The 24,694-nt window shown below is 48.0% G+C and overlaps 1 protein-coding gene across 2 annotated transcripts in view; it reads left to right on the top strand.

Moving 5' to 3' along the window:
• MYO5B (myosin VB) overlaps positions 1-24,694 on the top strand; it is a 255,729-nt gene that overhangs the window by 174,359 nt on the left and 56,676 nt on the right. For both annotated transcript variants that reach the window (XM_073680474.1, XM_073680475.1), the window contains exons 9-13: positions 8,659-8,768; positions 13,513-13,778; positions 15,538-15,619; positions 16,462-16,602; positions 18,828-18,950. In XM_073680474.1, the coding sequence (XP_073536575.1) occupies positions 8,659-8,768; positions 13,513-13,778; positions 15,538-15,619; positions 16,462-16,602; positions 18,828-18,950 (722 nt within the window). The remainder of the gene's footprint in view (positions 1-8,658; positions 8,769-13,512; positions 13,779-15,537; positions 15,620-16,461; positions 16,603-18,827; positions 18,951-24,694) is intronic.

Raw genomic sequence — 24,694 nt, forward strand, 5'->3', positions numbered from 1 at the left:
TCTCATTAGATGGAGTTAAGCAAACAGTTTCTCTTACCATCGTGCATTTATCTCTGATTGGAAGCTGTCAGCTTGATGGAAGACCCCATTGTATGGATGGAAGCTCATGTTTTAATCAATTTTTCAATATTCTCTCTTCTTCGGTTGATGTTTTTGCTCTTATTCCCATATTGGCAAGCTGTCACTTATCAGGAAGAGGACAAATGGGGGGGAGGGGACCATTGGGGCCCCTAATCTAGCCTGAGGATGGGACCCTTTACAATGGAGCGAGGGCTAGATGACGATATAGACTTCTCTATAGGAAATGTCAAAAGCCTTACATGTGTGGCATGGATCCATGTTGCCTTCTGGACGGCATTTGATAGCCCTTTCTCGATGGTGCAGAGAAGCAAAGAATAGACGGAAGGGGGCAATAGAAAAGTAAAGTCTCGAGTCAAAAAAGATCAATGCAACAGTGAATCCAAAAGTCTCCTATTTTCTGCAAGGATTCAGCTTCTGCACTTCTACGTGAGAAGCGGTGGGTTGCATGTAAAATGTATAACATACCTGGCGGCGTCCTTGCATGGTGGTCCATCTCGCACTGTGCAAGAGTGCGCACTTGATCTCCAGTCCAGAATGTCTCTCTGGCTTCCCTCCTTGCTGTCTGTTTGTCTGTTTTGGCTGCATAGGGCGACGCCCGCTGAACTTCCTGTTTCTTGTACCTGCTGCGGACACGCCCCTGTTGCACCTTCAGCCTATTGCTGTCCATCTTTGGGTATTTATACCACCTTCTTCCTCAAGATGGCGCCTGAGCATTGTGTCCTGTCAGTCGGCTTTTAGTCTCTGACATGCCAGGTCCTATCCTGTTTTCCTGCCTGTTTTCCAGTTCTGTGTCTGAACTGTGGTCTGTTCTTGCCTGTTCTTTCGCCTTCTAGGGGCCGTATTCCTAGATCTGCCTGTCTGTGCCTTGCGGTATCTGTTCCCGTCTGAACAGAGTCCTGTTTGTGTCCCTGCCTTGTGGTATCTGTTCCTGTCTGAACAGAGTCCTGTTTGTGTCTCTGCCTTGCGGTATCTGTTCCTGTCTGAACAGAGTCCTGTTTGTGTCCCTGCCTTGCGGTATCTGTTCCTGTCTGAACAGAGTCCTGTTTGTGTCTCTGCCTTGCGGTATCTGTTCCTGTCTGAACAGAGTCCTGTTTGTGTCCCTGCCTTGCGGTATCTGTTCCCGTCTGAACAGAGTCCTGTTTGTGTTCCTGCCTTGCGGTATCTGTTCCCGTCTGAACAGAGTCCTGTTTGTGTTCCTGCCTTGCGGTATCTGTTCCCGTTCCTCTGTTCCCTGTTGTCTGTGCCTCGTTTCTACTTTAACCTTGTCTCCCTTTTCCCTCTGTCTGTTTTCTGCATCTTTCTGCAGAGTCTGAACTCGCTCCTAGCCTGTTCCTCCCGCCTTCTAGGGGCCGATTACCTAGACCCGCTCCTGTATCTTGTCTGTCCTGTCTGAACACGCTCCTTGCCTGTTCGTCCCGCCTCTCTGGGGGCCGTATTCCCAGACCCGCTCCTGTATCCCGCTGCAGTGTCTGTCTCTTCCGTACACTCAGTTCCAGTCTGAACTCTCTCCTATCCTTTACCTGTTTTGCCTCTATGTCCGTTCCTTTCCTTTTTCTGCAGAGTCTGAACTCGTACCTAACTCCTGCTTGTTGTCTCTGTACTCCCGTTTGTGAGTTTGTGGTCCACTTGCTACTTCACTGCAAATACCCTGTGGGTATCTGGCTCTGCCTTTCCCTTCCTGTCTGTTCCGTGTGAACAGAGCCCTGTCCGTCCTGCTCTGACTCCTTGCTCACTGCTCCGGCAGCCTTGCTCCGCTCTGACCCTTTTGCTCACTGCTCCGGCAGCCTTGCTCCGTTCTGACCCTTTTGCCCGCTGCTCCGGCAGTCCTGTCCTGTCCTGCCCTGCTTCTGCCCGCTGCTCCGGCAGTCCTGTCCTGCCCTGCTTCTGCCCGCTGCTCCGGCAGTCCTGTCCTGCCCTGCTTCTGCCCGCTGCTCCGGCAGTCCTGTCCTGTCCTGCCCTGCTTCTGCCCGCTGCTCCGGCAGTCCTGTCCTGTCCTGCCCTGCTTCTGCCCGCTGCTCCGGCAGTCCTGTCCTGCCCTGCTTCTGCCCGCTGCTCCGGCAGTCCTGTCCTGCCCTGCTTCTGCCCGCTGCTCCGGCAGTCCTGTCCTGCCCTGCTTGTGCTTGCTGCTCCTGCAGCCCCGTCCTGCTCTGTTCTTGCCCACCGCTTCGGGCGTTCCCTCTCTGCTGTGGTTGTCTACCGCATCTGCGGTTCTGTGACCCAGTCTGTACTGGGTCTTAACCTTTCTGTGCTCCAGCCCGTCCTTTCGGCCAGTACCTCCCTGCCTGCATACTCTCCTGTATCCACCCATCTGCATACCTGCCGTGTTTGCTTACATCCACCAGTCTGTGCCAGCCTAACCTGCCTGTTCCAGTAATCCCAGTGTGGGTCAACCCCCGTGTCCGGAGTTTGACCTGGAGTAGCACCTGGTCCCTCTGCCCGGTTTCTCCCTGGTGCACTGGCGTCGTATGCCGTCGTGCCACCTTGGTCGGATCGGCCAGATACTTAGTCACGCCCCTCCAGGCACTCTCCGGTCCATGGTCCAGTGGAACCACTTCTCCCGCACACGCCAGTCAGTCCGGGCGTGTGCATAACAGCATGCTCAGGCCATGGTTCCCGTTGAGCCCCACGGCCTTCGCTCTCTGAGAAGTTTTCCAGCGAATACATGCATTAAAAATAAATAAATAAATTTTTTTTTTCTCAGCTGAGTTCCAGGCTAATTACGCACCCGTCCAGATGGATCTATCTGCTCTCGTTCCTGCGGATCCGCCACGTTACTATGGGGATCCAAGACAAAGTCGTGCATTTGTGGAGCAATGCATGCTACACTTCAAGTTCTACCCTCTATGTTTTCCCACCGATCGGGTTAAGGTGGCATTCATTATGTCTTACCTGGCGGGTGATGCCTTGGAATGGATCAACCCCCTATATGAAACACAGGATCCGATCCTCCTGGACCTAATGGCCTTCCTGGTGGCCTTTCTAATGGTCTTCGATGATCCTAACCCGGAGGCTCCTGCTGAAGCTTCACCTCCCAATATCCCGGAGCAGCCCCGATGGGTAATGTGTGTGGGTAGCGCAATAGTCCTCCAGCCCAATGAGACTACTGCCCACCCAGAATCCTCACAGGGTGACTACGCTTTCCGGAATACTTCTCCCAACCTCAAGAGGCAGTCCAGACGTGCTAGACGTAGAGGCAAGCCGTCACGCCAGGGTCTGTCCTCCCTGAGATCTCCTGACCCCAACCTTGAAGTCCCTACTGAAGCTTCATCTCCCTGTATCCCGGAGAAGCCCCAACGGGTAATGTGCGTGGGTAGTGCTCCGGTTCTCCTGCCCGAAGAGACTTCTGCCCATCCAGACTCCACACAGGAGAACTTCCTGCACCCGGCATCAGATGCTTCACCCACTTTAACCGGTGTGCATGTCCAAGGATGCTCCAAAGCTGTGGTTACCTCTGAGTCTGTGCACCTCTACTACCTGGCGGAGGACCCCCTGTTGCCTCCTGAATCCTCTGGGATACCACTCGATGACAAATGGAGAGAGACTTCTCTACACTCGGTACTCGATACTTTGTCCGCTTCGTCCTGTGAGCCTGACAATGGGTACCCCAAAGTGGTAGTTACCCCCGAGTCTCTACACCCCTCCGACCAGGCGGAGGACCTCCAGTTGTCTCCAGAACCCTTCGGGGTGCTACCTGGTAGCGAAAGGACAGAGACTCTCCTATACTCTGTACCTGATACCTCGCTCGCTTCGTCCAGTGAGTCCAACCTAGTGTACTCCGAAGCAGAGGTTACTCCCGAGTCTCTACACCCCTCCGACCAGGCGGTGGACCTCCAGTTGTCTCCAGAACCCTTCAGGGTGCTACCTGGTAGCGAAAGGACAGAGACTCTCCTATACTCTGTACCTGATACCTCGCTCGCTTCGTCCAGTGAGTCCGACCTTGTGTACTCTGAAGCAGAGGTTACCCTTGAGTCTCTACACCCCTCTGACCAGGCGGAGGACCTCCAGTTGTCTCCAGAACCCTTCGGGGTGCCACCTGGTGGTGAATGGACAGAGACTTTCCTATACTCGGTACCCGATACCTCGCCTGCTTCCTCCAGTGAGTCCGACCTAGTGTACTCTGAAGCAGATGTTTTCTCTGAGCCTCTGCACTCTTCTGACCCGGCGGAGGACCTCCAGTTGTTTCCTGAATTCTCCGGGGTACCACCAGATAACAAAGAGACAGTGACTTTTCCTCATTATGTACCTGATAACCCGTCTATTTCTTCCTGTGAGCTTGACAAGATGTACCTCGAAGCAGAGATTACCCCCAAGTCTCTGTCCCCCTCCAACCCGGTGAAGGACTTCCAGTTGTCTCCTGTACCCTCTGGGGTGCCACCTGAAAATATGTGGAGAGAGACTTCCTTGTGTGCTGTTCCTGGTACTCCACCCGTTTCGTCTGTTGCTAAAGATGGCTGGATAGGAGGTAGCATCCTAGCTAACCAGATGAGATCAATTTTTCCTGTGGACAGTGGAAGTGATCTCCTTGATGTGAACGACTGGTCCTCGAATTCCCTGCGGAAGATTCTGGCAGGCCTGAAGAAGAGGGGGCGTAAGAAGGGGGGGGGTACTGTAACATACCTGGCGGCGTCCTTGCATGGTGGTCCATCTCCCACTGTGCAAGAGCGCGCACTTGATCTCCAGTCCAGAATGTCTCTCTGGCTTCCCTCCTTGCTGTCTGTTTGTCTGTTTTGGCTGCATAGGGCGACGCCCGCTGAACTTCCTGTTTCTTGTACCTGCTGCGGACACGCCCCTGTTGCACCTTCAGCCTATTGCTGTCCATCTTTGGGTATTTATACCACCTTCTTCCTCAAGATGGCGCCTGAGCATTGTGTCCTGTCAGTCGGCTTTTAGTCTCTGACATGCCAGGTCCTATCCTGTTTTCCTGCCTGTTTTCCAGTTCTGTGTCTGAACTGTGGTCTGTTCTTGTGAACACGCTTCTTGCCTGTTCTTTCGCCTTCTAGGGGCCGTATTCCTAGATCTGCCTGTCTGTGCCTTGCGGTATCTGTTCCCGTCTGAACAGAGTCCTGTTTGTGTCTCTGCCTTGCGGTATCTGTTCCTGTCTGAACAGAGTCCTGTTTGTGTCCCTGCCTTTTTGTATCTGTTCCTGTCTGAACAGAGTCCTGTTTGTGTTCCTGCCTTGCGGTATCTGTTCCCGTCTGAACAGAGTCCTGTTTGTGTTCCTGCCTTGCGGTATCTGTTCCCGTCTGAACAGAGTCCTGTTTGTGTTCCTGCCTTGCGGTATCTGTTCCCGTCTGAACAGAGTCCTGTTTGTGTTCCTGCCTTGCGGTATCTGTTCCCGTTCCTCTGTTCCCTGTTGTCTGTGCCTCGTTTCTACTTTAACCTTGTCTCCCTTTTCCCTCTGTCTGTTTTCTGCATCTTTCTGCAGAGTCTGAACTCGCTCCTAGCCTGTTCCTCCCGCCTTCTAGGGGCCGATTACCTAGACCCGCTCCTGTATCTTGTCTGTCCTGTCTGAACACGCTCCTTGCCTGTTCGTCCCGCCTCTCTGGGGGCCGTATTCCCAGACCCGCTCCTGTATCCCGCTGCAGTGTCGGTCTCTTCCGTACACTCAGTTCCAGTCTGAACTCTCTCCTATCCTTTACCTGTTTTGCCTCTATGTCCGTTCCTTTCCTTTTTCTGCAGAGTCTGAACTCGTACCTAACTCCTGCTTGTTGTCTCTGTACTCCCGTTTGTGAGTTTGTGGTCCACTTGCTACTTCACTGCAAATACCCTGTGGGTATCTGGCTCTGCCTTTCCCTTCCTGTCTGTTCCGTGTGAACAGAGCCCTGTCCGTCCTGCTCTGACTCCTTGCTCACTGCTCCGGCAGCCTTGCTCCGCTCTGACCCTTTTGCTCACTGCTCCGGCAGCCTTGCTCCGTTCTGACCCTTTTGCTCACTGCTCCGGCAGTCCTGTCCTGCCCTGCTTCTGCCCGCTGCTCCGGCAGTCCTGTCCTGCCCTGCTTCTGCCCGCTGCTCCGGCAGTCCTGTCCTGCCCTGCTTCTGCCCGCTGCTCCGGCAGTCCTGTCCTGCCCTGCTTCTGCCCGCTGCTCCGGCAGTCCTGTCCTGCCCTGCTTGTGCTCGCTGCTCCTGCAGCCCCGTCCTGCTCTGTTCTTGCCCACCGCTTCGGGCGTTCCCTCTCTGCTGTGGTTGTCTACCGCATCTGCGGTTCTGTGACCCAGTCTGTACTGGGTCTTAACCTTTCTGTGCTCCAGCCCGTCCTTTCGGCCAGTACCTCCCTGCCTGCATACTCTCCTGTATCCACCCATCTGCATACCTGCCGTGTTTGCTTACATCCACCAGTCTGTGCCAGCCTAACCTGCCTGTTCCAGTAATCCCAGTGTGGGTCAACCCCCGTGTCCGGAGTTTGACCTGGAGTAGCACCTGGTCCCTCTGCCCGGTTTCTCCCTGGTGCACTGGCGTCGTATGCCGTCGTGCCACCTTGGTCGGATCGGCCAGATACTTAGTCACGCCCCTCCAGGCACTCTCCGGTCCATGGTCCAGTGGAACCACTTCTCCCGCACACGCCAGTCAGTCCGGGCGTGTGCATAACAAAATGTCAACCGATGCCAAAAATGCCGGCTTGTCCAGGCTTTACTTCAATGATCATGAACAACATCATATTCTTATTCTCTAGTTACACACAGAGCTGCACCGAGAATCGTTTATCACAGGTGGTACATTGTGGGGGGAATGGAGATTTTCTATATCAGGCTATTACAGAATTGCTGGTGTAAATGTGACATCTCCAACAACGTTTCACAGCAGGGAAATCTGCAAGCCCATGTGCGGTGGTGCAGGCCAGGGTCCAGCATGAACGTTGCATCATTCTGGGCTGCAGCTTCGGGTGTGAATAGAGTAAGATACTCATAATCAGTAAGGGATATAATAGGTTACTGAACATTATATGTAGCTTTTTCTGTATATTATGTCCTGCTTGGACTCACATGTCAGCTCTTAAGCTGTCACCTTGTATCTAAGCAGCCTGAGATGCCATAAGCCAGAAGGCTTTTTATGGGGCACGTAGAGAACTCAACAGATGGGCCACCGATGCAAAAATGAGGTTTTGTGTTGAATGGCTGGAGGCGGCTGACACAGCGCGTTGGAGCTGCCATGTCCGGATGAGGATATCATACATCGGTCTTGTTCCTGAAATGTTTGTCGCAGGTCAGAAGATGCACGTTCCTCAGACTCGCGCTGCTCCTGGGGGGGGTTACACTCCTCCATGGGAATTATGCAGTAATAAGTGTTCAGGAGATCTGGAAGGAGTGGACGATACATGATACAGGGAATTAATGTCTGTAGGATACCACAGTCTGCTTTGGGACATGGCGGTGTTATGACTCCATGATGTAATGGGGCACCGCTTTATGCCTTACATATTATGCGGAGGTTTTCTCTGCTGGGTCCCATTGTATTGCTCCTAGGTGCTAGACCCCTGATCATGCAGCAGCACAGAGAGCCCCTCCGCCTCCTTCTTGTGTGCTGCCATATTGCCTCTACAAGGTGCGTGAGACCTTGTAGACCAAGAAGCTCTATCTTGGTCTCATCTGTGCACAAGACTCTTTCCCAGAAGGATTTTGGTTTACTCACTTACATTTTGGCAAACTACAGTCTAGCTTTTTATGTCTCTGTGTCAGCAGTGAGGTCCTCCTGGGTCTCCTGTCATAGCGTTTCATTTCATACAAATGTCGATGGATAGTTCGCACTGACACTGATGCCCCCTGGAACTGCAGAACTGCTTGAATTTCTTTGGATCTTGATTGGGGCTGCTTATCCACCATCCAGACTATCCTGCGTTGCAACCTTTGATCAATTTTTCTCTGCCGTCCACGTCCAGGGAGATTAGCTTCAGTTCCATGGGTTGTAAACTTCTTGATTATGTTGCGCACCGTGGACAAAGGAACATCAAGATCTCTGGAGATGGACTTGTAACTTTGATATTGTTCAACAATTTTGGTTCTCAAGTCCTCAGACAGTTCTCTTCTCCTCTTTCTGTTCTCAATGCTTAGTGTGGCACACACAGACGCACAAAGCAAAGATTAAGTCAACTTCTCCCCTTTTGTATCTGGTATCAGGTGTGATTTTCATATTGCCCACACCTGTTACTTGCCACAGATAAGTTTGAACGAGCATCACATGCTTGAAACAAAGTTGTTTAATCATAAGTTTTTTTGAAAGGTGCCAACAATTTTGTCCGGCTCATTTTGGAGGTTTTGTGTGAAATTATATCCAATCAGTTTTTTTGTGTTGTTCCAATACACACAAAGGAAATAAACGTGTATAACAAAACATGTGTAATTGCCATAATTTTCTAGGAGAAATACTTAATTAAAGGGACCGCACCAGGAACAAACGGGCAAGTCTGGGTCTGTATGGGCGGTATATTAATCACCTAGGTGTAACATAAAAATACAGCTGTTGTAACAAGATGGGTGGGGATCTGACAACCTTATGTTGATGAAAAGGAGACTGACTACTATTACTGGCGCCTATCTGATCTTTTCTCATTTTATATGCGTTTTCTGTATTTGTTCCTTTCCAGGAGTGAAGGAGTCGCACCAGATGAGTATTTTTAAGATCATAGCTTCCATTCTGCACTTGGGAAACGTTGAGATCATCTCGGAGCGGGACGGAGAGTCCAGCAGCTTGCCGGTAAGGAGTACATTGTTCTGTTCAGGAAATTGTTGCCAATATGTAATGGCTGCAGGTACTAATGTAATGAAAGGGATTTAAAGGGATCCACATAGACCCTTGTTTTATGTCAGCCTCATTGAGATCTGTGAAAGCCCCAAAGACATTGGGATGGAAAAGAGTAATCCAAGAAACCCTAGACACATAGGCCTAACATTGCCGTACACTGTGCAAATAACATTTGTCTACTAGTGTTAATAACAGAGTCATATGGTAGTCTAAAAGTAAGTGCGTGATAGTGTCCAAATTAAAGTGCCATATAATGCTCAAGAAAGTACCGTACAGTGCCCAATAATAGAGCTGTGTACAGCTACATAATAACACTGCCAATAATAGTGCCATACAATGTCCAAATAACAGTGCTGTGCATTGCTCTATGATAACTGTGCAATACAGTGTAAATAAGTGTCATACACTGCCAATAATAGAGCTGTGTACTACTCTATAATAACTGTGCCATACAGTGTAAATGACAGTGCAGTACAGTGTCCAAATAACAGTGCTGTGCATTGCTTTATAGTAACTGCAATACAATGTATATAGTGCCGTACAGTGCCAATAATAGTGCTGTGTACTGCTCCATAATGACTCTGCCACACAGTGTGAATAATAGTGCCATACAATGTCTAAATAATAGTGCTGTACAATGTCCAAATAACAGTGCTGTGTATTGCTCTATAATAACTGTGCTATAGAAAGTAAATACTAGTGATATACTGTGCTCAATAATAGTGCTGTACAATGTATAAATAATAGTGCTGTGAATTCCTCCTTAATAACTGTGCCATACAGTGTAAATAATAGTGCTGTACCATGTCTAAATAATGGTGCTGTGAATTGCTCCATAATAATTGTGCCATACAGTTTATATAATGGTGCCATACAGTGCCCAATAATATTGTTGTGCCATTTCCAAATAACAATGCTGTTTACTGCTCCATAATACATGTGCCACACAATGTAAATACTAGTGCTGTATAGTGCTCAATAATAGTGTCGTACAATGTCCAAATAACAGTGCTGTGTACTGCTGCATAATGGCTGTGCCACTTGGTGAAATTAAGTGCCATGCAGTGTAAAAAAAAATAGTATTATATAGTGCCCAATGTACAAAAAACAAATGACAATGCTGTGTACTGCTCCATAATAAATGTGCCAAATAGCGTAATTACTAGTGCCGTACAATGTCCAAATAACATTGCTGTGTCCTGCTCCACAATGGCTGTTCCATACACAATAGTGCCATACAGTGCCCAGTAATAGTGCTGTGCAATATTCGAATGTCAATAATAGCGCCATACAATGCTCAAGAATAAAAGCATCCTATTCTATCAAATGAACAGTGCCATATATTTTTCACTGACAGCGTCCTCATGTGGCCAAATAATGGTGTCCTTAAACAGCCCCATTAAGTGTCCATTTAATAGCGTCTGACAATTCAGAGACCAATAAGTGATAGTGCCGTATAAATGATAGTGACGTATAATCTCCAAATAGCATTGCTCCATAATAACTGGGCCATAGAGTACTGCCATAGAGTGCCCAATAATAGTGCCGTACAATTTGGAAATAACAGGGTTGTGTATTCCTCCCTAAATAACGGCGTCCATAAAAATTACAGCCCAATTGAGTTTCCAGTTTACGGCGCCTGATGGTACGAAGGTCTTTACTCACAGACCCATTGTGTTACTAATAGTGAGATAAGCAATGTTTGTACTCCGGGGTCATTTACAAAGCACGCTGCCCATAAATTACAGCGCTATACTGCGGCTGGCGAGATCTGTGCCATCTAGATAATAGCGCCATGCTGTGCTAAAATCACTACATTGTGACCTACAAGTGCTTCACTGGGGAGGGATATGAGATGGCGCTGACCTGTGGGATTCCCAGTCCTTTGGTCGGGGTCTAGATGATGACATTTGCCCCCGTTATAATCCAACCCTTGGCCTCCGGTCTGTGATACATTGCGGAGCATTGATGCTGACACACAGCTTAATTCATTAATGGCTCTCCGCTCAATAGAACATTCATCTTGCAAGAAGAAGGAAGCCATCACCGGATTGACCTGTTTCGGTTGGTAGATAAATTGCCGCCGTTCTGATGACTTCTGCACCCTCAGGTCACACGCAGTGGAAATCCTGTGGTGCTGCCTCCCATACTGGTCCATAGCCAAAATATTGCCCCGCAGCCATCGATGGTACTCCCTGGAAGTATGATAAAGGAGCAAAAAACTCACCTGTCCGGGTGCACGGCAAAATACTCCAGTAATGGCAACAGTCCAACCGATATGCAGCACTCACATCTTCCTAAAGGAATTGCTTTATTGATCCAGTAGTATAAAAGGATCAAAAATTGGTTGAACGCAACAGCACAAAAATTATAAAAGGCAGAAAAGAAATTCCCTCTGCGCTCGCAGGCAACATGTGTCAGACCTACATTGACCTTTTGGACCATGTAGGTCTGACACATGTTGCCTGGGAGCGCAGCGGATATTTCTTTTCTGCCTTTTATAATTTTTCTGCTTTTGTGTTCAACCAATTTTTGTGCCTTTTATACTACTGTATCAATAAAGCAATTATTTTAAGAAGATGTATTTGTAAGAGCATCTCATAAACAGAACAGGTTTTAGGCTCTGAAATTGATCTATGCTTCTATTCACTGACTGTAAGCAGAGGTCATGAAATCCACATGATAATCTGTCTCGATTGCAGCGATGATCACACAAGTGCACAGCGAGTTACACCACAAAGCTTGATATACATTTGCGTGTTCATCACAAGACTAAGATCTCTGCTTGCTGTCAGCAAATAGGAACTCTAACTTGGTCATGTATATACTATATGCATGGCTCATTACAAAAGAAAGCCACCATAACCGTACCGAGCTATGCCAGGATAGATCTTCAATAAGCAACATGGGTTCCCATTCACGGACAGCAATCAGAGATCTTGAAAACCATAGGATGAAAATTCCTCCTGTTCATGGAGATGCATGGCCTCCGTTATCATTGCTGTCTCTCTCACTTGGAGGTCATGATGCGAATACGACAGGTTTTCATCATGTACTTTTCAAGATCTCTGCTTGCAGTCAGTGAATAGCAATGTACACTGTTTACTTTCAGGCGATTAAGACCTTTTCTGGGTATATTATCATCACATGACTCATTAGGGCCTGTGCACACATGACAGATTTGTTGCGTTTTTTTTTCTGCTCTGATTTGTCACAAAATTTGTAGGATTTCCCGATACCAGCAAAGTGAATGAGAATCCTAAAGCCTCATGCACACATTGCTTATTTTTTCCTTGCAGATTTTAATTATTTCTTCATTTTTGCTGCAGATTTCACCCATTCTAATGAATGGGGAAAAATCTGCACCAAAAGCGCAAAATCTGCACCAAAAACTCATCCAAAATGTTGCAAAAAAACGCACCTATTTTACATCTTTCCTGCTAAGAGATGCAGAAATGGTGCCGAAATTTCTGCACCAAATACTTAACGTGTGCACGAGCACTAAGGCTGTGTGCACGAGCACTAAGGCTGTGTGCACGAGCACTAAGGCTGTGTGCACGAGCACTAAGGCTGTGTGCACGAGCACTAAGGCTGTGTGCACGAGCACTAAGGCTGTGTGCACGAGCACTAAGGCTGTGTGCACACGTTGCTTTTCTGCTGTGCAGAATTGGCACAAAACCTGAAGGCTTTCCTAATACGAGCAAAGTGAATGACAATCCTAAAGTCTCATGCACACGTTGCTTATTTTTGACTTGCAGATTTTAATCTGCAGAATTCTTTCAGCGTTTTTTGCTGCAAATTTCACCCATACTAATAAGTGAAGAAAAATATGGACCAAAAAACGCTGCAAAAACACAACTGTTTTACACAGATGCAGAAATTTCTGCTCCAAATACTTAACATGTGCAGATTGCAGATACCCTTACGGTGCAGTTATTACATATCCGTCCGGTAACGAGCACCACCTCTGCGAGAGCGTTACACCACTAGGACGGGTAAATAATGTAGGTTCTCATTCACGGACAGCAGCCAGAGATCTTAAAAATCAATACATCAGTGATGCCTTGGTCCAAAAATCAATGGGTAACGCGCATGCCCCTGGAATGGACGGCACATGCGCGAGATTTCAATAATGATAACAGAAAAGTCAATCAGGCCCGTGGGGTCGGGAAATGATTTGGAAAATCACTGCACTTGCCTGGCATTGGACCGTGCCCCCAGTGCACTTGCCTGGCATTGGACCGTGCCCCCTGTGCACTTGCCAGGCATTGGACCGTGCCCCCAGTGCACTTGCCTGGCATTGGACCGTGCCCCCAGTGCACTTGCCTGGCATTGGACCGTGCCCCCAGTGCACTTGCCTGGCATTGGACCGTGCCCCCTGTGCACTTGCCTGGCATTGGACCGTGCCCCCTGTGCACTTGCCAGGCATTGGACCGTGCCCCCAGTGCACTTGCCAGGCATTGGACCGCGCCCCCAGTGCACTTGCCAGGCATTGGACCGCGCCCCCAGTGCACTTGCCCGGCAATGGACCGCCCCCAGTGCATTTGCGGCCTTATTTCCATAAAGCATAAAAGTTTCTTATCAAACTTCTATAACTTTGCACCAGTCTTCTTCCTCCCCTATCAAGCGCTGTCACCTCCTGATGGTTCCCTTTACACGTCGTCTCATCTGTCCTTTTCTTTTTCCCATTCACCAGAAGGGAGACGAGCACCTGAACCACTTCTGCTCGCTGCTCGGGGTGGAGCACGATCAGATGGAGCATTGGTTGTGCCACCGGAAACTCGTCACCACCTCGGAAACTTACGTGAAGAGCATGTCGCTCCAGCAGGCGGCCAATGCCAGGAATGCTCTGGCCAAGCACATCTACGCTCAGTTATTCAACTGGATCGTGCAGCATGTGAACAAAGCTCTGCACACCACCAGCAAGCAGCACTCCTTCATCGGGGTGCTGGATATATACGGGTAAGAGGGCACAGAGCCGTGCCCTAATAATAATACTTGGCGCTGTACTCCATCCCATAGGCAATGAATGGATCGGTAGTGACGTCCACTCCATGTTCATCGGCGGCGCTCCGATCTATTCTATGCATAGAGGATACATTACAATCATGGGACAACCCCTTCACCTATATCCATTGCCTCCTTTGGGATAACTTTTTATTGCTCTCGGTGTAACCAAACTATAAAATGAACCACCATTCTATATAGTTTTGCTTTAAAAAAAAAAAAATGTGCGTACAGCTCCCATGCAGATTTATGTGTTTCCTTGGTTACAGACTACAAAGATCCCTCCTGCATCATCTGATCCTGCTGTTATGTCTTCCTTTCACACCCTCCAGGGGCGGTTGATGGAAGGGAGGGAGTAACATGTGTCCTCAGACTACACACAATGTTTGTTTGTAGTCTGTTACCCTGGAGACACATAGGTGTTGATTGGAGCTGCGTACAAGGAAAACGTTGGAAATTCTTGTTCATGTTGTTTTATTTTGCATGGATTGGAGCAATAAAAAATGGTTGTAAAAGTATATTTTTGTCCTCGTCGGGCAAACAGGGAACATTTCCGTCCTACTTGTAGTCATACGCACGGAGAGAGGTTGCGCTGCGACACCAGGTCGTGGCGTTTTTTCTTCAACTCTGAGCATCTTTGACTTCCCAGATACAAGTAATTGGATGATATATGGAGTCTTGAGGGGCAGCAGTAGGGGAGAAGCTTAATTGTTTGTTTCGCTGCTGTGTTGCTTTGGCACGGGATAATATAAATCTTTTGTACGACGCTGCTCCGAAGGCTCTGACAGGCGCACTGCGTCTCCCTAATTGTCCTCAGAGATTACGGAGTCTCCGAGCAGATGAATGGACGCTTTTTTCCTCACTTATAAAAAGACAATTAGTATTTCCAGAGCGGAACGCGGCCATCGTCTGAGCTCATTTCACAAGATTAAAACTTTATTTTGTTTTTTGAAAAATAGAATTAATGTAAAGCTTCTAAAATCTCCGTCACGGGGAAAGGGGAGCATTATACGTGATGATCCATTCTGCACAATGCCAGACAGTCTCATTGCTTAACTAGAAAGCCGTGGGGCAGGAAAGTCAACCCAAGAGGGTCTTGCCTGGTAGTGTTGGTCACCTCCCCTCCTAGGGTGCCTCAGCAGCCGTTTTTTTTTTTATAGTTTCACCACTTTTTGAAAATTGATTTCCCATTACTTTGTAAAGTGAATCGTGTCAATGAAAGCTTTAACTCAACCTGCAGCCTGTATGGCTACGTAGACGCCAAAATAAAGTTATGGGAAGAGGAAAAAAGTGAAAGTTTAAAAATAAAAATTGGCCACTCCAGGAAAGTTTTAAAGGGGCATTCTGAAGCTTAAAAGTTATCCCCTATCATATAACGTCCCAATAGCTGGGGGGGGGGGGTCCCACCGCCGTAGCCCAAGAACCAGGGCTCTGTAGAGATTTGTGTGAATGGATTGGAGGTCGATCAGGCGCACTATCGAGAGCGCAGCCCTGGACTGATCTTTGGCTATTAGGATGAATGGAGAGGCAGTGTGCATGATCCATCTCCGCTCCGTCCATCCTCTCTACAGATCCATGCTTCTCGGAAAGTTATCCTCTGTCCCATGGATACAAATTTGAGAATACCCCTTTAAGCTGCGGTGGCAGTCATACCCAACTTTTCCAGACGTGGATTTTCCGGCTGGATTTAATCTTTTTTTTTCTTTATTTCCAGATTCGAAACATTTGAAATAAACAGCTTTGAACAGTTCTGCATCAACTACGCCAACGAGAAGCTGCAGCAGCAGTTTAACTCGGTACGTTGCCCCCGGGCACTTATCTCCATGACCCATGAAGCCACCCACGGGCGAAACAATTACTCGTGAAGTATATTTCTAAGGGCTGGCTTAAGTTCTCGGCTCTGCTGTGTCTACAGGGGGCGCTATCAAAATACTTTTCTTTTTTTTTAAATGCTGCTGCCTTTTAGGGCAATGAACGTATAGAGAGGGATATATGGGAGGAACGGTGTATGAATGTGGGTACCTGGGGACTTAGAGAGGCCTAATTCCAGCGATGTGTCACTTACTGGGCTGCTTGCTGCAGTTTTAATAGAATCCCTGCTTTATCTGCTGCTGATATAGCAGTGCTCAGAATGCTGAGCTGCATATAACCCTGCCCACACCTCTGATTGGCAGCTTCCTGTGTACACTGTCAGCAAGCTGCCAATCAGTGGTGGGGGCAGGGTTATACAGATTAGCTGGACTAGTTTGCACGTGACACCTAGTCCGACAGCATTAATCTCCTGCTGATATATTACTGATTGTATGGAAACACAGCCTAATGAGTGACACATCGCTGGAATCAGGCTCTATTGCCCTATATTATGCTGCTTTCTTTCTGGTTAAATAGAAAAAACCTTCTAACAGAGTCCCTTTAACCTTTGTTCAGTGACTAAAGGTGGTGCATTTAGAATGGGGAGTGCTGCTCCAGAGCACAAACTTCTTCTTTAAAAAGTGGTAAAACGTTTTAAGAGATATTTGTAATTTACCAAGGTGGTACAATTAAGTTTTTGCACAATTGTGATTCTAAGGTGACCTAAAAAAAAAAAAGATCTACCACTTTTGGTAAATTTACAATACTAGTGGTGTTTCCCTTGCAGCATGTGTTTAAGCTGGAGCAGGAGGAATACATGAAGGAGCAAATCCCATGGACCCTCATTGATTTTTACGATAATCAGCCCTGCATTGACCTGATTGAGGCCAAACTTGGTATTCTGGACCTTCTGGATGAGGAGTGTAAGGTAAGTCTATTAATCAGGGCAAATAAAGGGTTTATACCTTATAGTTTATTTTTACAGTGTTAAATTTTATGTAGACCTGACAAGTTATGGTACAGGGTACAAAAATTAACAACTCTTTAGGAATAAACCACCTTTTTTAAAGGGAACATTTTAGTGTAACTTTTCCTGATAACTGGAGGATTCTGGTGTGTAGTATGAGCCAAAATAAGTTGTCGTCACACTGAGAATAAGCAAAGAGTAGCTTTTGTACAGTACAAGCCAAGATAAGCTGCTGTCACGCTGATTATAAGCAAAGAGAAGGTTGTACAGTATGAACCAAGATGAGCTGCTGTTACACTGATAATAAGCAAAAAGTAGGTTGTACAGTATGAGCCAAGATAAGCTACTGTCACACAATAAGCAAAGAGAAGGTTGTACAGTATGAGCCAAGATAGGTTGCTGTCACACTGATAAGCAAAGAGAAGGTTGTACAGTATGAGCCCAAATTAGTTGCTATCACACTGATGATAGGCAAAGAGAAGGTTGTACAGTATGAGCAAATATAAGCTGCTGTCACACTGATAAGAAAAGATAAGGTTGTACAGTATGAGCCAATATAAGCTGCTGTCACACTGATAAGAAAAGAGAAGGTTATACAATATGAGCCAAGATAAGTTGCTGTCACACTGATAAGAAAAGAGAAGGTTGTACAGTGTGAGCCAAGATAAGTTGCTGTCACACTGATAAGAAAAGAGAAGGTTGTACAGTGTGAGCCAAGATAAGTTGCTGTCACACTGATAATAACCATGAGAAGGTTGTATACTGCACACATAAAGCAAAGTGATGGCAAAGAGCTATTTGGGTCTGATGGTGTCACTGTGCCGTTTCCTGGCACTCGTGTGTTGTCCAATTAACCATTTCATTAAAGCTTTTGATAAACAGAGATAACGATTTACCATTTTTACACATTTGCACCTGAGTAAATTTATGTAAGTCTGAACGAGACATCTCAGACAAGCTGACGTACATGTTTTTTTTAGCGAATTATGTTATAATGTAGTTACATTATTTATTTTATTACATTAAAGGGTTATTCCCTTCTTCATAAATGTGTATTGCCGGATAGAGTTTGCAAATGCAATCAATTTTGCAGTTTACTGCTTACTAAAATATTCAGCTGTTCTTGAGATATTAACACTTTTCTTTTGTTTACAGCTCGTTGCCTTGGAGACCGACCACCGCTGCTAGACAGCAGAACATGCACAGTGCTTAGCATCTCCTTTCTATTAAGCTTACAAGCACAGTTTTAAAGTTGGCCAGAATTTCTGGAGCGCGCTGTCACCTCATAATCTCTGCTATTTTCAGCGAAGTACTTAAAAGTTAGACAGCAGCGGTGGTCGGTCTCCTAGGCGACGAGCTTTAGACAAAAGAAAAGTGTGAATATCTCACGAACGGCTGCAAATTTTAATATGCAGTAAATTGCAAAAGTTTGTTTTTACAAGCTCTATCTGATAATATGAATAACTATAAAGATGGGGAATAACATCCAAACATAAAGGGCCCGGCTATCAGATCAGTGGGGGTCTGAACCTGGGCACCGCGGCTGATCAGTTTATTAAAGAGGCGGCTGAGCTGTAATACCAGGCGCAACTGTGTGGAGCTGTGTACACAACGAACAGGGCACACCGCAGCCCCTTCAATCAGCTAATTAAGGAGGTGCGTAGAGTCTGACCTCCAGAATCTGAGACTGATGGATTATACTAAGGATTGGCTCTCAGTTTTGAAGTCCTGGAGAACCATTTTAATTGCAAAAATACCCTAAAGAGGTCATCCAACTTTAAGAACCTTTTTTTTTTCTTACTAAATGCATGTATTGAGGGTTAAAAATAATTTTTGTAATTGGGTTTCATTAAAAAAAATTGCTCAGTTTGCCTTCTATGTTGCCCTCTGGCTTGCTGGCTGCGGCAAGAGCTAACTGAGAATCCTTAAGTGAGCTTATCCTGAGTTACTCTTAGTAACTCTTATCCAACTTTTTTTTTAGCTCCTCTCAGCTGATTGATGAGCACTCAACATCTTCAAAGTTGAATGTGGAGGAAATCAGTGACTAGCGTCTTGTTGACTTTCTTCCATGGAAATCTATAGCTCTCTATGTAATGTAGCCGTTCTATAGAATTAAATGTCACCTTTACTCCTGGCCGGATGCAGCATTTAGTGCCGCACTATAGTGACAAGTTGTTTGTCCGTAGGTCCCAAAGGGCACGGACCAGAACTGGGCTCAGAAGTTGTACGACCGGCACGGCAGCAGTCAGCACTTCAAGAAGCCTCGGATGTCTAACATCTCTTTTATCGTCATTCACTTTGCTGACAAGGTAAGTGATGACTCTCGATGATATAGTCAATGCGTCAAAACCTCAAAGTAAAAATCCACTTTATCTTCATGGTTTGTTTTTTTTAGGTCCAAGATTCATTATAATAGTTAAAGTTTTTCAAAATATCCCTTTCATAGGCATGGAGATAAAACATGAAATGCTGGCTACCTGAATCCACCAGTAGAGGGAGCTTACTGCCTACTCTGTTACTAGTGATGTCAATGTGTAAACAGTATGCAGTGAGCTCCCTCTAGTGGTGATTTCAGCTATGTCTGCTCCCACCTGCCATAATCTGTACTGTATGCCACAAATCTCCATTGCCAAGACCCTCTACGTCCTGTGTCTGGTATAAGTGTATAGAGTGTACTGGTGCCAGCTGTTTTTTTTTATGTTTTACAAAGCTTTGTTTTTATTTAATTTTTTTATTATTTAAATAAAAAAAAACTATACAAGTTTGGTATCACTGTAATCGTCGTGGGGTTTGGTACTCACTTAGCCGCGTTAGAGGTAGGCATGGGACACTGTCTCTTTAAAAATGTCCAAGGCAGGTTTATTCTGCATAAACCGCACTTCCAGAAGTAAAGAAAAGAAAACCTTGTCCGGCACAGTGTAACAAAACAGAAAGTAAACAGTCCATCCAATATGGTGGGTTCACCCGCTCACGGTCACGGTCAGTGTCTTTTTACCCTCAAACACTCTGGAGGTCTCCACACCTCCAGCCACAGACACTGAATGAGACGCTTGGTCTCCATCTTATACACACTCTCTGGGGTGGGGATATGTGAGCAGCCAATCCCCCCCCCATCTCTTATGACTACTTGAAAAAACCGGCCCTGATACGCCCTATTAACCCTCTCAGCACTATGTGTGCTGGAGCATGCTTTCCCGGTTTCACATCACTGAAGCAGCCAACCTCAGCGACACATATCTCCCCTCAAGGACATGTCCGGCGGCCCTCTTATATACCCCCCCTCTGCCCAAAGCCGGGGGCTTGGCACCTTCCGCTAATAAACAGTGGACCCTCGACAATGCGTCAGCATTTGCATACAGTTTCCCAGGCCTATGCTCTATATGGAAACTAAAATCCTGAAGGGCTAGGAACCACCTGGTCACTGACACTGTTCCCCTTTTTCTCACTCATCCATCTTAGTGGGGCATGGTCTGATACCAGTCTGAACTTCCTGCCTAAGAAGTACTACCTTAGGATGTCCAGGGCCCACTTGATGGCCAAACATTCCTTCTCCACTATGGAGTAATTTTTCCCACCGGATGTCAGCTTCTGTCTTAAATACATTATGGGGTGCTCTTCCCCGTTCACCTCTTGTGATAGGACAGCACCCAGTCCGACATCTGACGCATCCATCTGGACCACAAACTTTTTTGAGAAATCTGGAGCCACCAGCACTGGCTGTTTACACAGAGCCTGCTTTAGTTCCTGGAAAGCCGTCTCCGCTTCTGGAGACCACTTAGCCATAACTGACTTTGTCCCTTTTAGGAAGTCTGTCAAATGGGCGGCTACCATGGCAAAGTTGGGGATGAAGCGGCGGTAGTAGCCCACGATGCCCAGGAACGCTCTGACCTGCTTTTTTGAGAGAGGTTGTGGCCAGCCCTGGATCGCCTCAATTTTATTTATTTGGGGCTTGATCACACCTCTACCTATGACATAGCCCAAATACTTGGCTTCCTCCAAGCCCATGGCACATTTCTTCAGGTTGATGGAAAACCCCGCCTTCCGAAGAGCATCGAATATCGCCTGGACTTTACTCAGATGGCTACCCCAACCCCGGCTGTAGATCACAATATCATCCAGGTAGGCCGCTGCATACTTCTTGTGGGGAGCTAGGATCCTGTCCATGGCTCTCTGGAAGGTAGCTCGTGCTCATTGCAACCCAAACGGCATTCTGATGTATTGGAAACACCCATCTGGTGTTGAAAAGGCCGTCTTTTCCCGGCCTCTTGCGACATAGGGATCTGCCAATACCCTTTTGTGAGGTCAAGGGTGGTAAGGTACCTGGCTGGCCCTAGCCTCTCAATTAGTTCATCTACCCTGGGCATTGGGTACGAATCAAACTTAGAGACCTCATTCAGTTTCCTATAGTCATTGCAGAAGCGCCCCTCTCCATCTGGCTTCGGCACTAAGACTATGGGACTGGACCAGCCACTCTTAGACTCTTCAATGACCCCCAGATTCAGCATGCACTTCACCTCCTTCGAGATCGCCTCTCGGCGGGCTTCAGGAATCCGATATGGCTTCATATTCACTCGGACATACTGCTCCGTAAGTACCTCATGCTCTATGACCTGAGTACAGTCCAGTAGATCCGAGAATAGGTCCTTGTTCTGTTGTAGCAACTCCTGGCATTGTTGCTTCTGGGCACGTGACAGCGACTCTGCCACGTTGACTTCCTCCACATTGTTTTCAGTCAGTGTTATCAAACACGGAGCTTCCACAGGCTCCCTGTCTCGCCACGGCTTAATGAGGTTGACGTGGTACACCTGGTAGGGCTTCCTTCTCCCTGGTTGGTGGACCCTATAGTTGACGTCACCAACCTTTTCAACCACTTCATAGGGGCCCTGCCACTTGGCCAGGAACTTGCTCTCCACCATAGGAACCAGCACTAGTACCCGATCCCCAGGGTTGAAGTGTCTCACCCTCGCTGATCTATTGTACACTCTTGACTGCACCTCATGTGCTTTGTGGAGGTGTTCTTTCACAATGGGCATCACCTCTGCAATCCTCTTGCATCTGGGCCACATGTTCGATTACACTCTTCTAGGGTCTAGACTCCGCCTCCCAGGTCTCCTTTGCCACATCCAGGAGTCCGCGGGGGTGTCGGCCATACAACAGTTCAAATGGGGAGAACCCAGTAGAGGCCTGCGGGACTTCTCTAATAGAGAACAGAAGGTACGGTTGTAGACAGTCCCAGTCCCAGCCGTCTTTCTCTACTACCTTCTTTAACGTAGCCTTCAGGGTTTTATTGAACCTCTCCACTAAGCCATCTGTCTGGGGTTGGTAGACTGAGGTCCTGAGTTGTGTGATTTGCAGGGTTTTGCACAACTCCCTCATCACCCGTGACATAAATGGGGTCCCTTGGTCTGTGAGGATCTCCTTAGGCAACCCCGTTCTAGAGAAGATGTGGACCAACTCCCGGGCTATACATTTGGCAGAGGCATTACGTAGTGGCACCGCCTCCGGATACCGCGTAGCATAGTCCAATACCACCAGGATATACTGATGTCCTCTGGTGGACTTGACCAGGGTTCCCACTAGATCCATGGCTATGCGTTCAAATGGCACTCCGTGATTGGCAACGGCACTAAGGGGCTATGGAAGTGGGCTACTGGGGAGGTCAGCTGGCAGGTGGGACTTGACCTACCAAAATTTACAACTTCTCGGTGACACCCGGGCCAATAGAACCTCGTGAGGATCCTTTCCTGGGTTTTCTCAACCCCCAGATGACCACCTAACACATGTGTATGGGCCATATCTAACACTCTGCGCCTGTACGGCCCTGGCACCAGTAACTGTTCGATTACCTCCCCTCTGAGCTTGGTGACCCGATATAACAGCTCCCCATTTACGGCGAAGTGTGGATATCGGGTTTCAGCCCCCGGCTCCTGAGCAACACCATTGAGAACAGTGACATTATCAAACGCCCCTTTTAGAGTCAAGTCTCTGAGCTGTGCGGTTCCAAAGTTTCCCCCGGACACCTCCAGCTCAGGAATGTTGGCCTCCGGGAATGCTGCCTCATCCTCATCCCCAACAAGCACGCAAAAAGGAAAACCAGCGGCGGCGGCCTGTGACGAGGTTTCATCCGGAGCAACCTGGTTGTTGTCCGGACAACCTGGCTTCCTCCCTTTCTCCCACAAGTCCCAAAACAATGCAAAGTCCCGCCCTATTATAACAGGGTGCAACAGGTCCTTGACTACGCCCACCTCATGGGCCTCGGCACCACAGTTTGTATCTATGACCACTCGGGCCACAGGGTAGTCCTTAGCGTTCCCATGGACACAAGGGACGCTGACCTTTTTCCCCGCAACCAGTTGATGAGGAACTGCATCCCTCACTAGGGTTACCAAACTCCCCAAGTCTAACAGAGCAGTCACTTGCACTCCATTTACCAATACAGAGCATGCCTGCGGTACCTTGCCTGGTTGAGGAACAGGACTGCAGGCAGGATATGCACAGTGCGAGCAGCGCCGTCCTGTGCTGCAGTCCATTGGCTCGTTGGTCATGGGGCAACGGGCGGCTATGTGACCTGGGGTATGACCCCTCCAACATACTACATTATGGGGCGGGACCTTGGGCAGCAACTCAGACTCCTCCTGAGCTCTAGGACGCCCCCCAGGTGTGGCTCTAGCTCCCCTCTTTTGGGTGTCCGCCCCCTTTTAGGAACCCCAGTATGGAGACTCTACGACCCCTTGTTTCCCCAAGGAACTCTCAACCGCCTGGTACCTTTCCACCAACCCAACCATGGGATTGCACCGACCTCGGAAGGGAGTGTATGAACCTGTCCATGACAACTTTCTCAACCATTTGTGCAGGGGAGGAAGATTCAGGTTGCAACCACTTTTGAACCAGGTGTAGGAGGTCGAACATCTGGGACCGGAGAGGTTTGTCATTGCAATAGGCCCAGTGGTGCACCCGTTGCGCCTTGATAGTCAGAGTCACTCCCAAGAGCTCCTAAATCTCATTTTTCAACTTGGCGTACTCCTTTGCGTCCCTCAAGGCCAGGTCATAATAGGCCTTCTGCGGCTCCCCTGTTAAATTTGGTGCCAGCACCTCTGCCCACTGCTCCGGAGGCAATTTCTCCCGTTCCGCCACCCTCTCAAAGACCGTCAGTAACACCTCGTCATCTTTTGCAATGCTCTCCTTACTGTCTTCCTGATGTGTGAATCATCACCTGGAGTAGGGGGTGGGGCGGTTGCCCTGCCACTTATCACCTCGGCCAGGAGCTCCACCTGCTGCTTGTGCTGTAGTTGTTTCATCTGCTGCTTGTGCTGTAGTTGTTGCATCTGCTGCTGCTGTTGCCACTGCTGCTGCTGTGCTTGCTGCTGCTGCTGCCACTGCTGTTGGTGCTGCTGGAGGTTAGCCTGCACCAGTTGCTTAATCAGTTCCTCCGTATTGCCGGACGTTGCTTGCTGGCTGGCGGCCTTCTCCCAGGACATAAATGGTTTCTTATAGGAGTCACACTGCCCCTTGGGATTAGTGCCCGTGCTTCTAGCACCAATTGTAGGGTTCGGTACTCACTTAGCTACGTTAGAGGTAGGCACGGGACACTGTCTCTTTAAAAATGTCCAAGGCAGGTTTATTATGCTGCATAAACCGCACTTCCAGAAGTAAAGAAAAGAAAACCTTGTCCGGCACAGTGTAACAAAACAGAAAGTAAACAGTCCATCCAATATGGTGGGTTCCACCCGCTCACGGTCACGGTCAGTGTCTTTTTACCCTCAAACACTCTGGAGGTCTCCACACCTCCAGCCACAGACACTGATTGAGACATTTGGTCTCCATTTTATACTCACACCCTGGGGTGGGCATATGTGAGCAGCCAATTACCCCCCATCTCTTATGACTGCTTGAAAAAAACGGCCCTGATACTCCCTATTAACCCTCTCAGCACTATGTGTGCTGGAGCATGCTTTTCCCGGTTTCACATCACTGAAGCTGCCAACCTCAGCGACACATATCTCCCCTCAAGGACATGTCCGGTGGCCCCCTTACATCATATTGACCTGGCAAA

This window comes from Phyllobates terribilis, unplaced genomic scaffold (genome assembly GCF_046119375.1).
Source record: "Phyllobates terribilis strain yellow unplaced genomic scaffold, ASM4611937v1 Scaffold_1__5_contigs__length_1240528914, whole genome shotgun sequence".
NCBI classification, from domain to species: Eukaryota; Metazoa; Chordata; class Amphibia; order Anura; family Dendrobatidae; genus Phyllobates; species Phyllobates terribilis.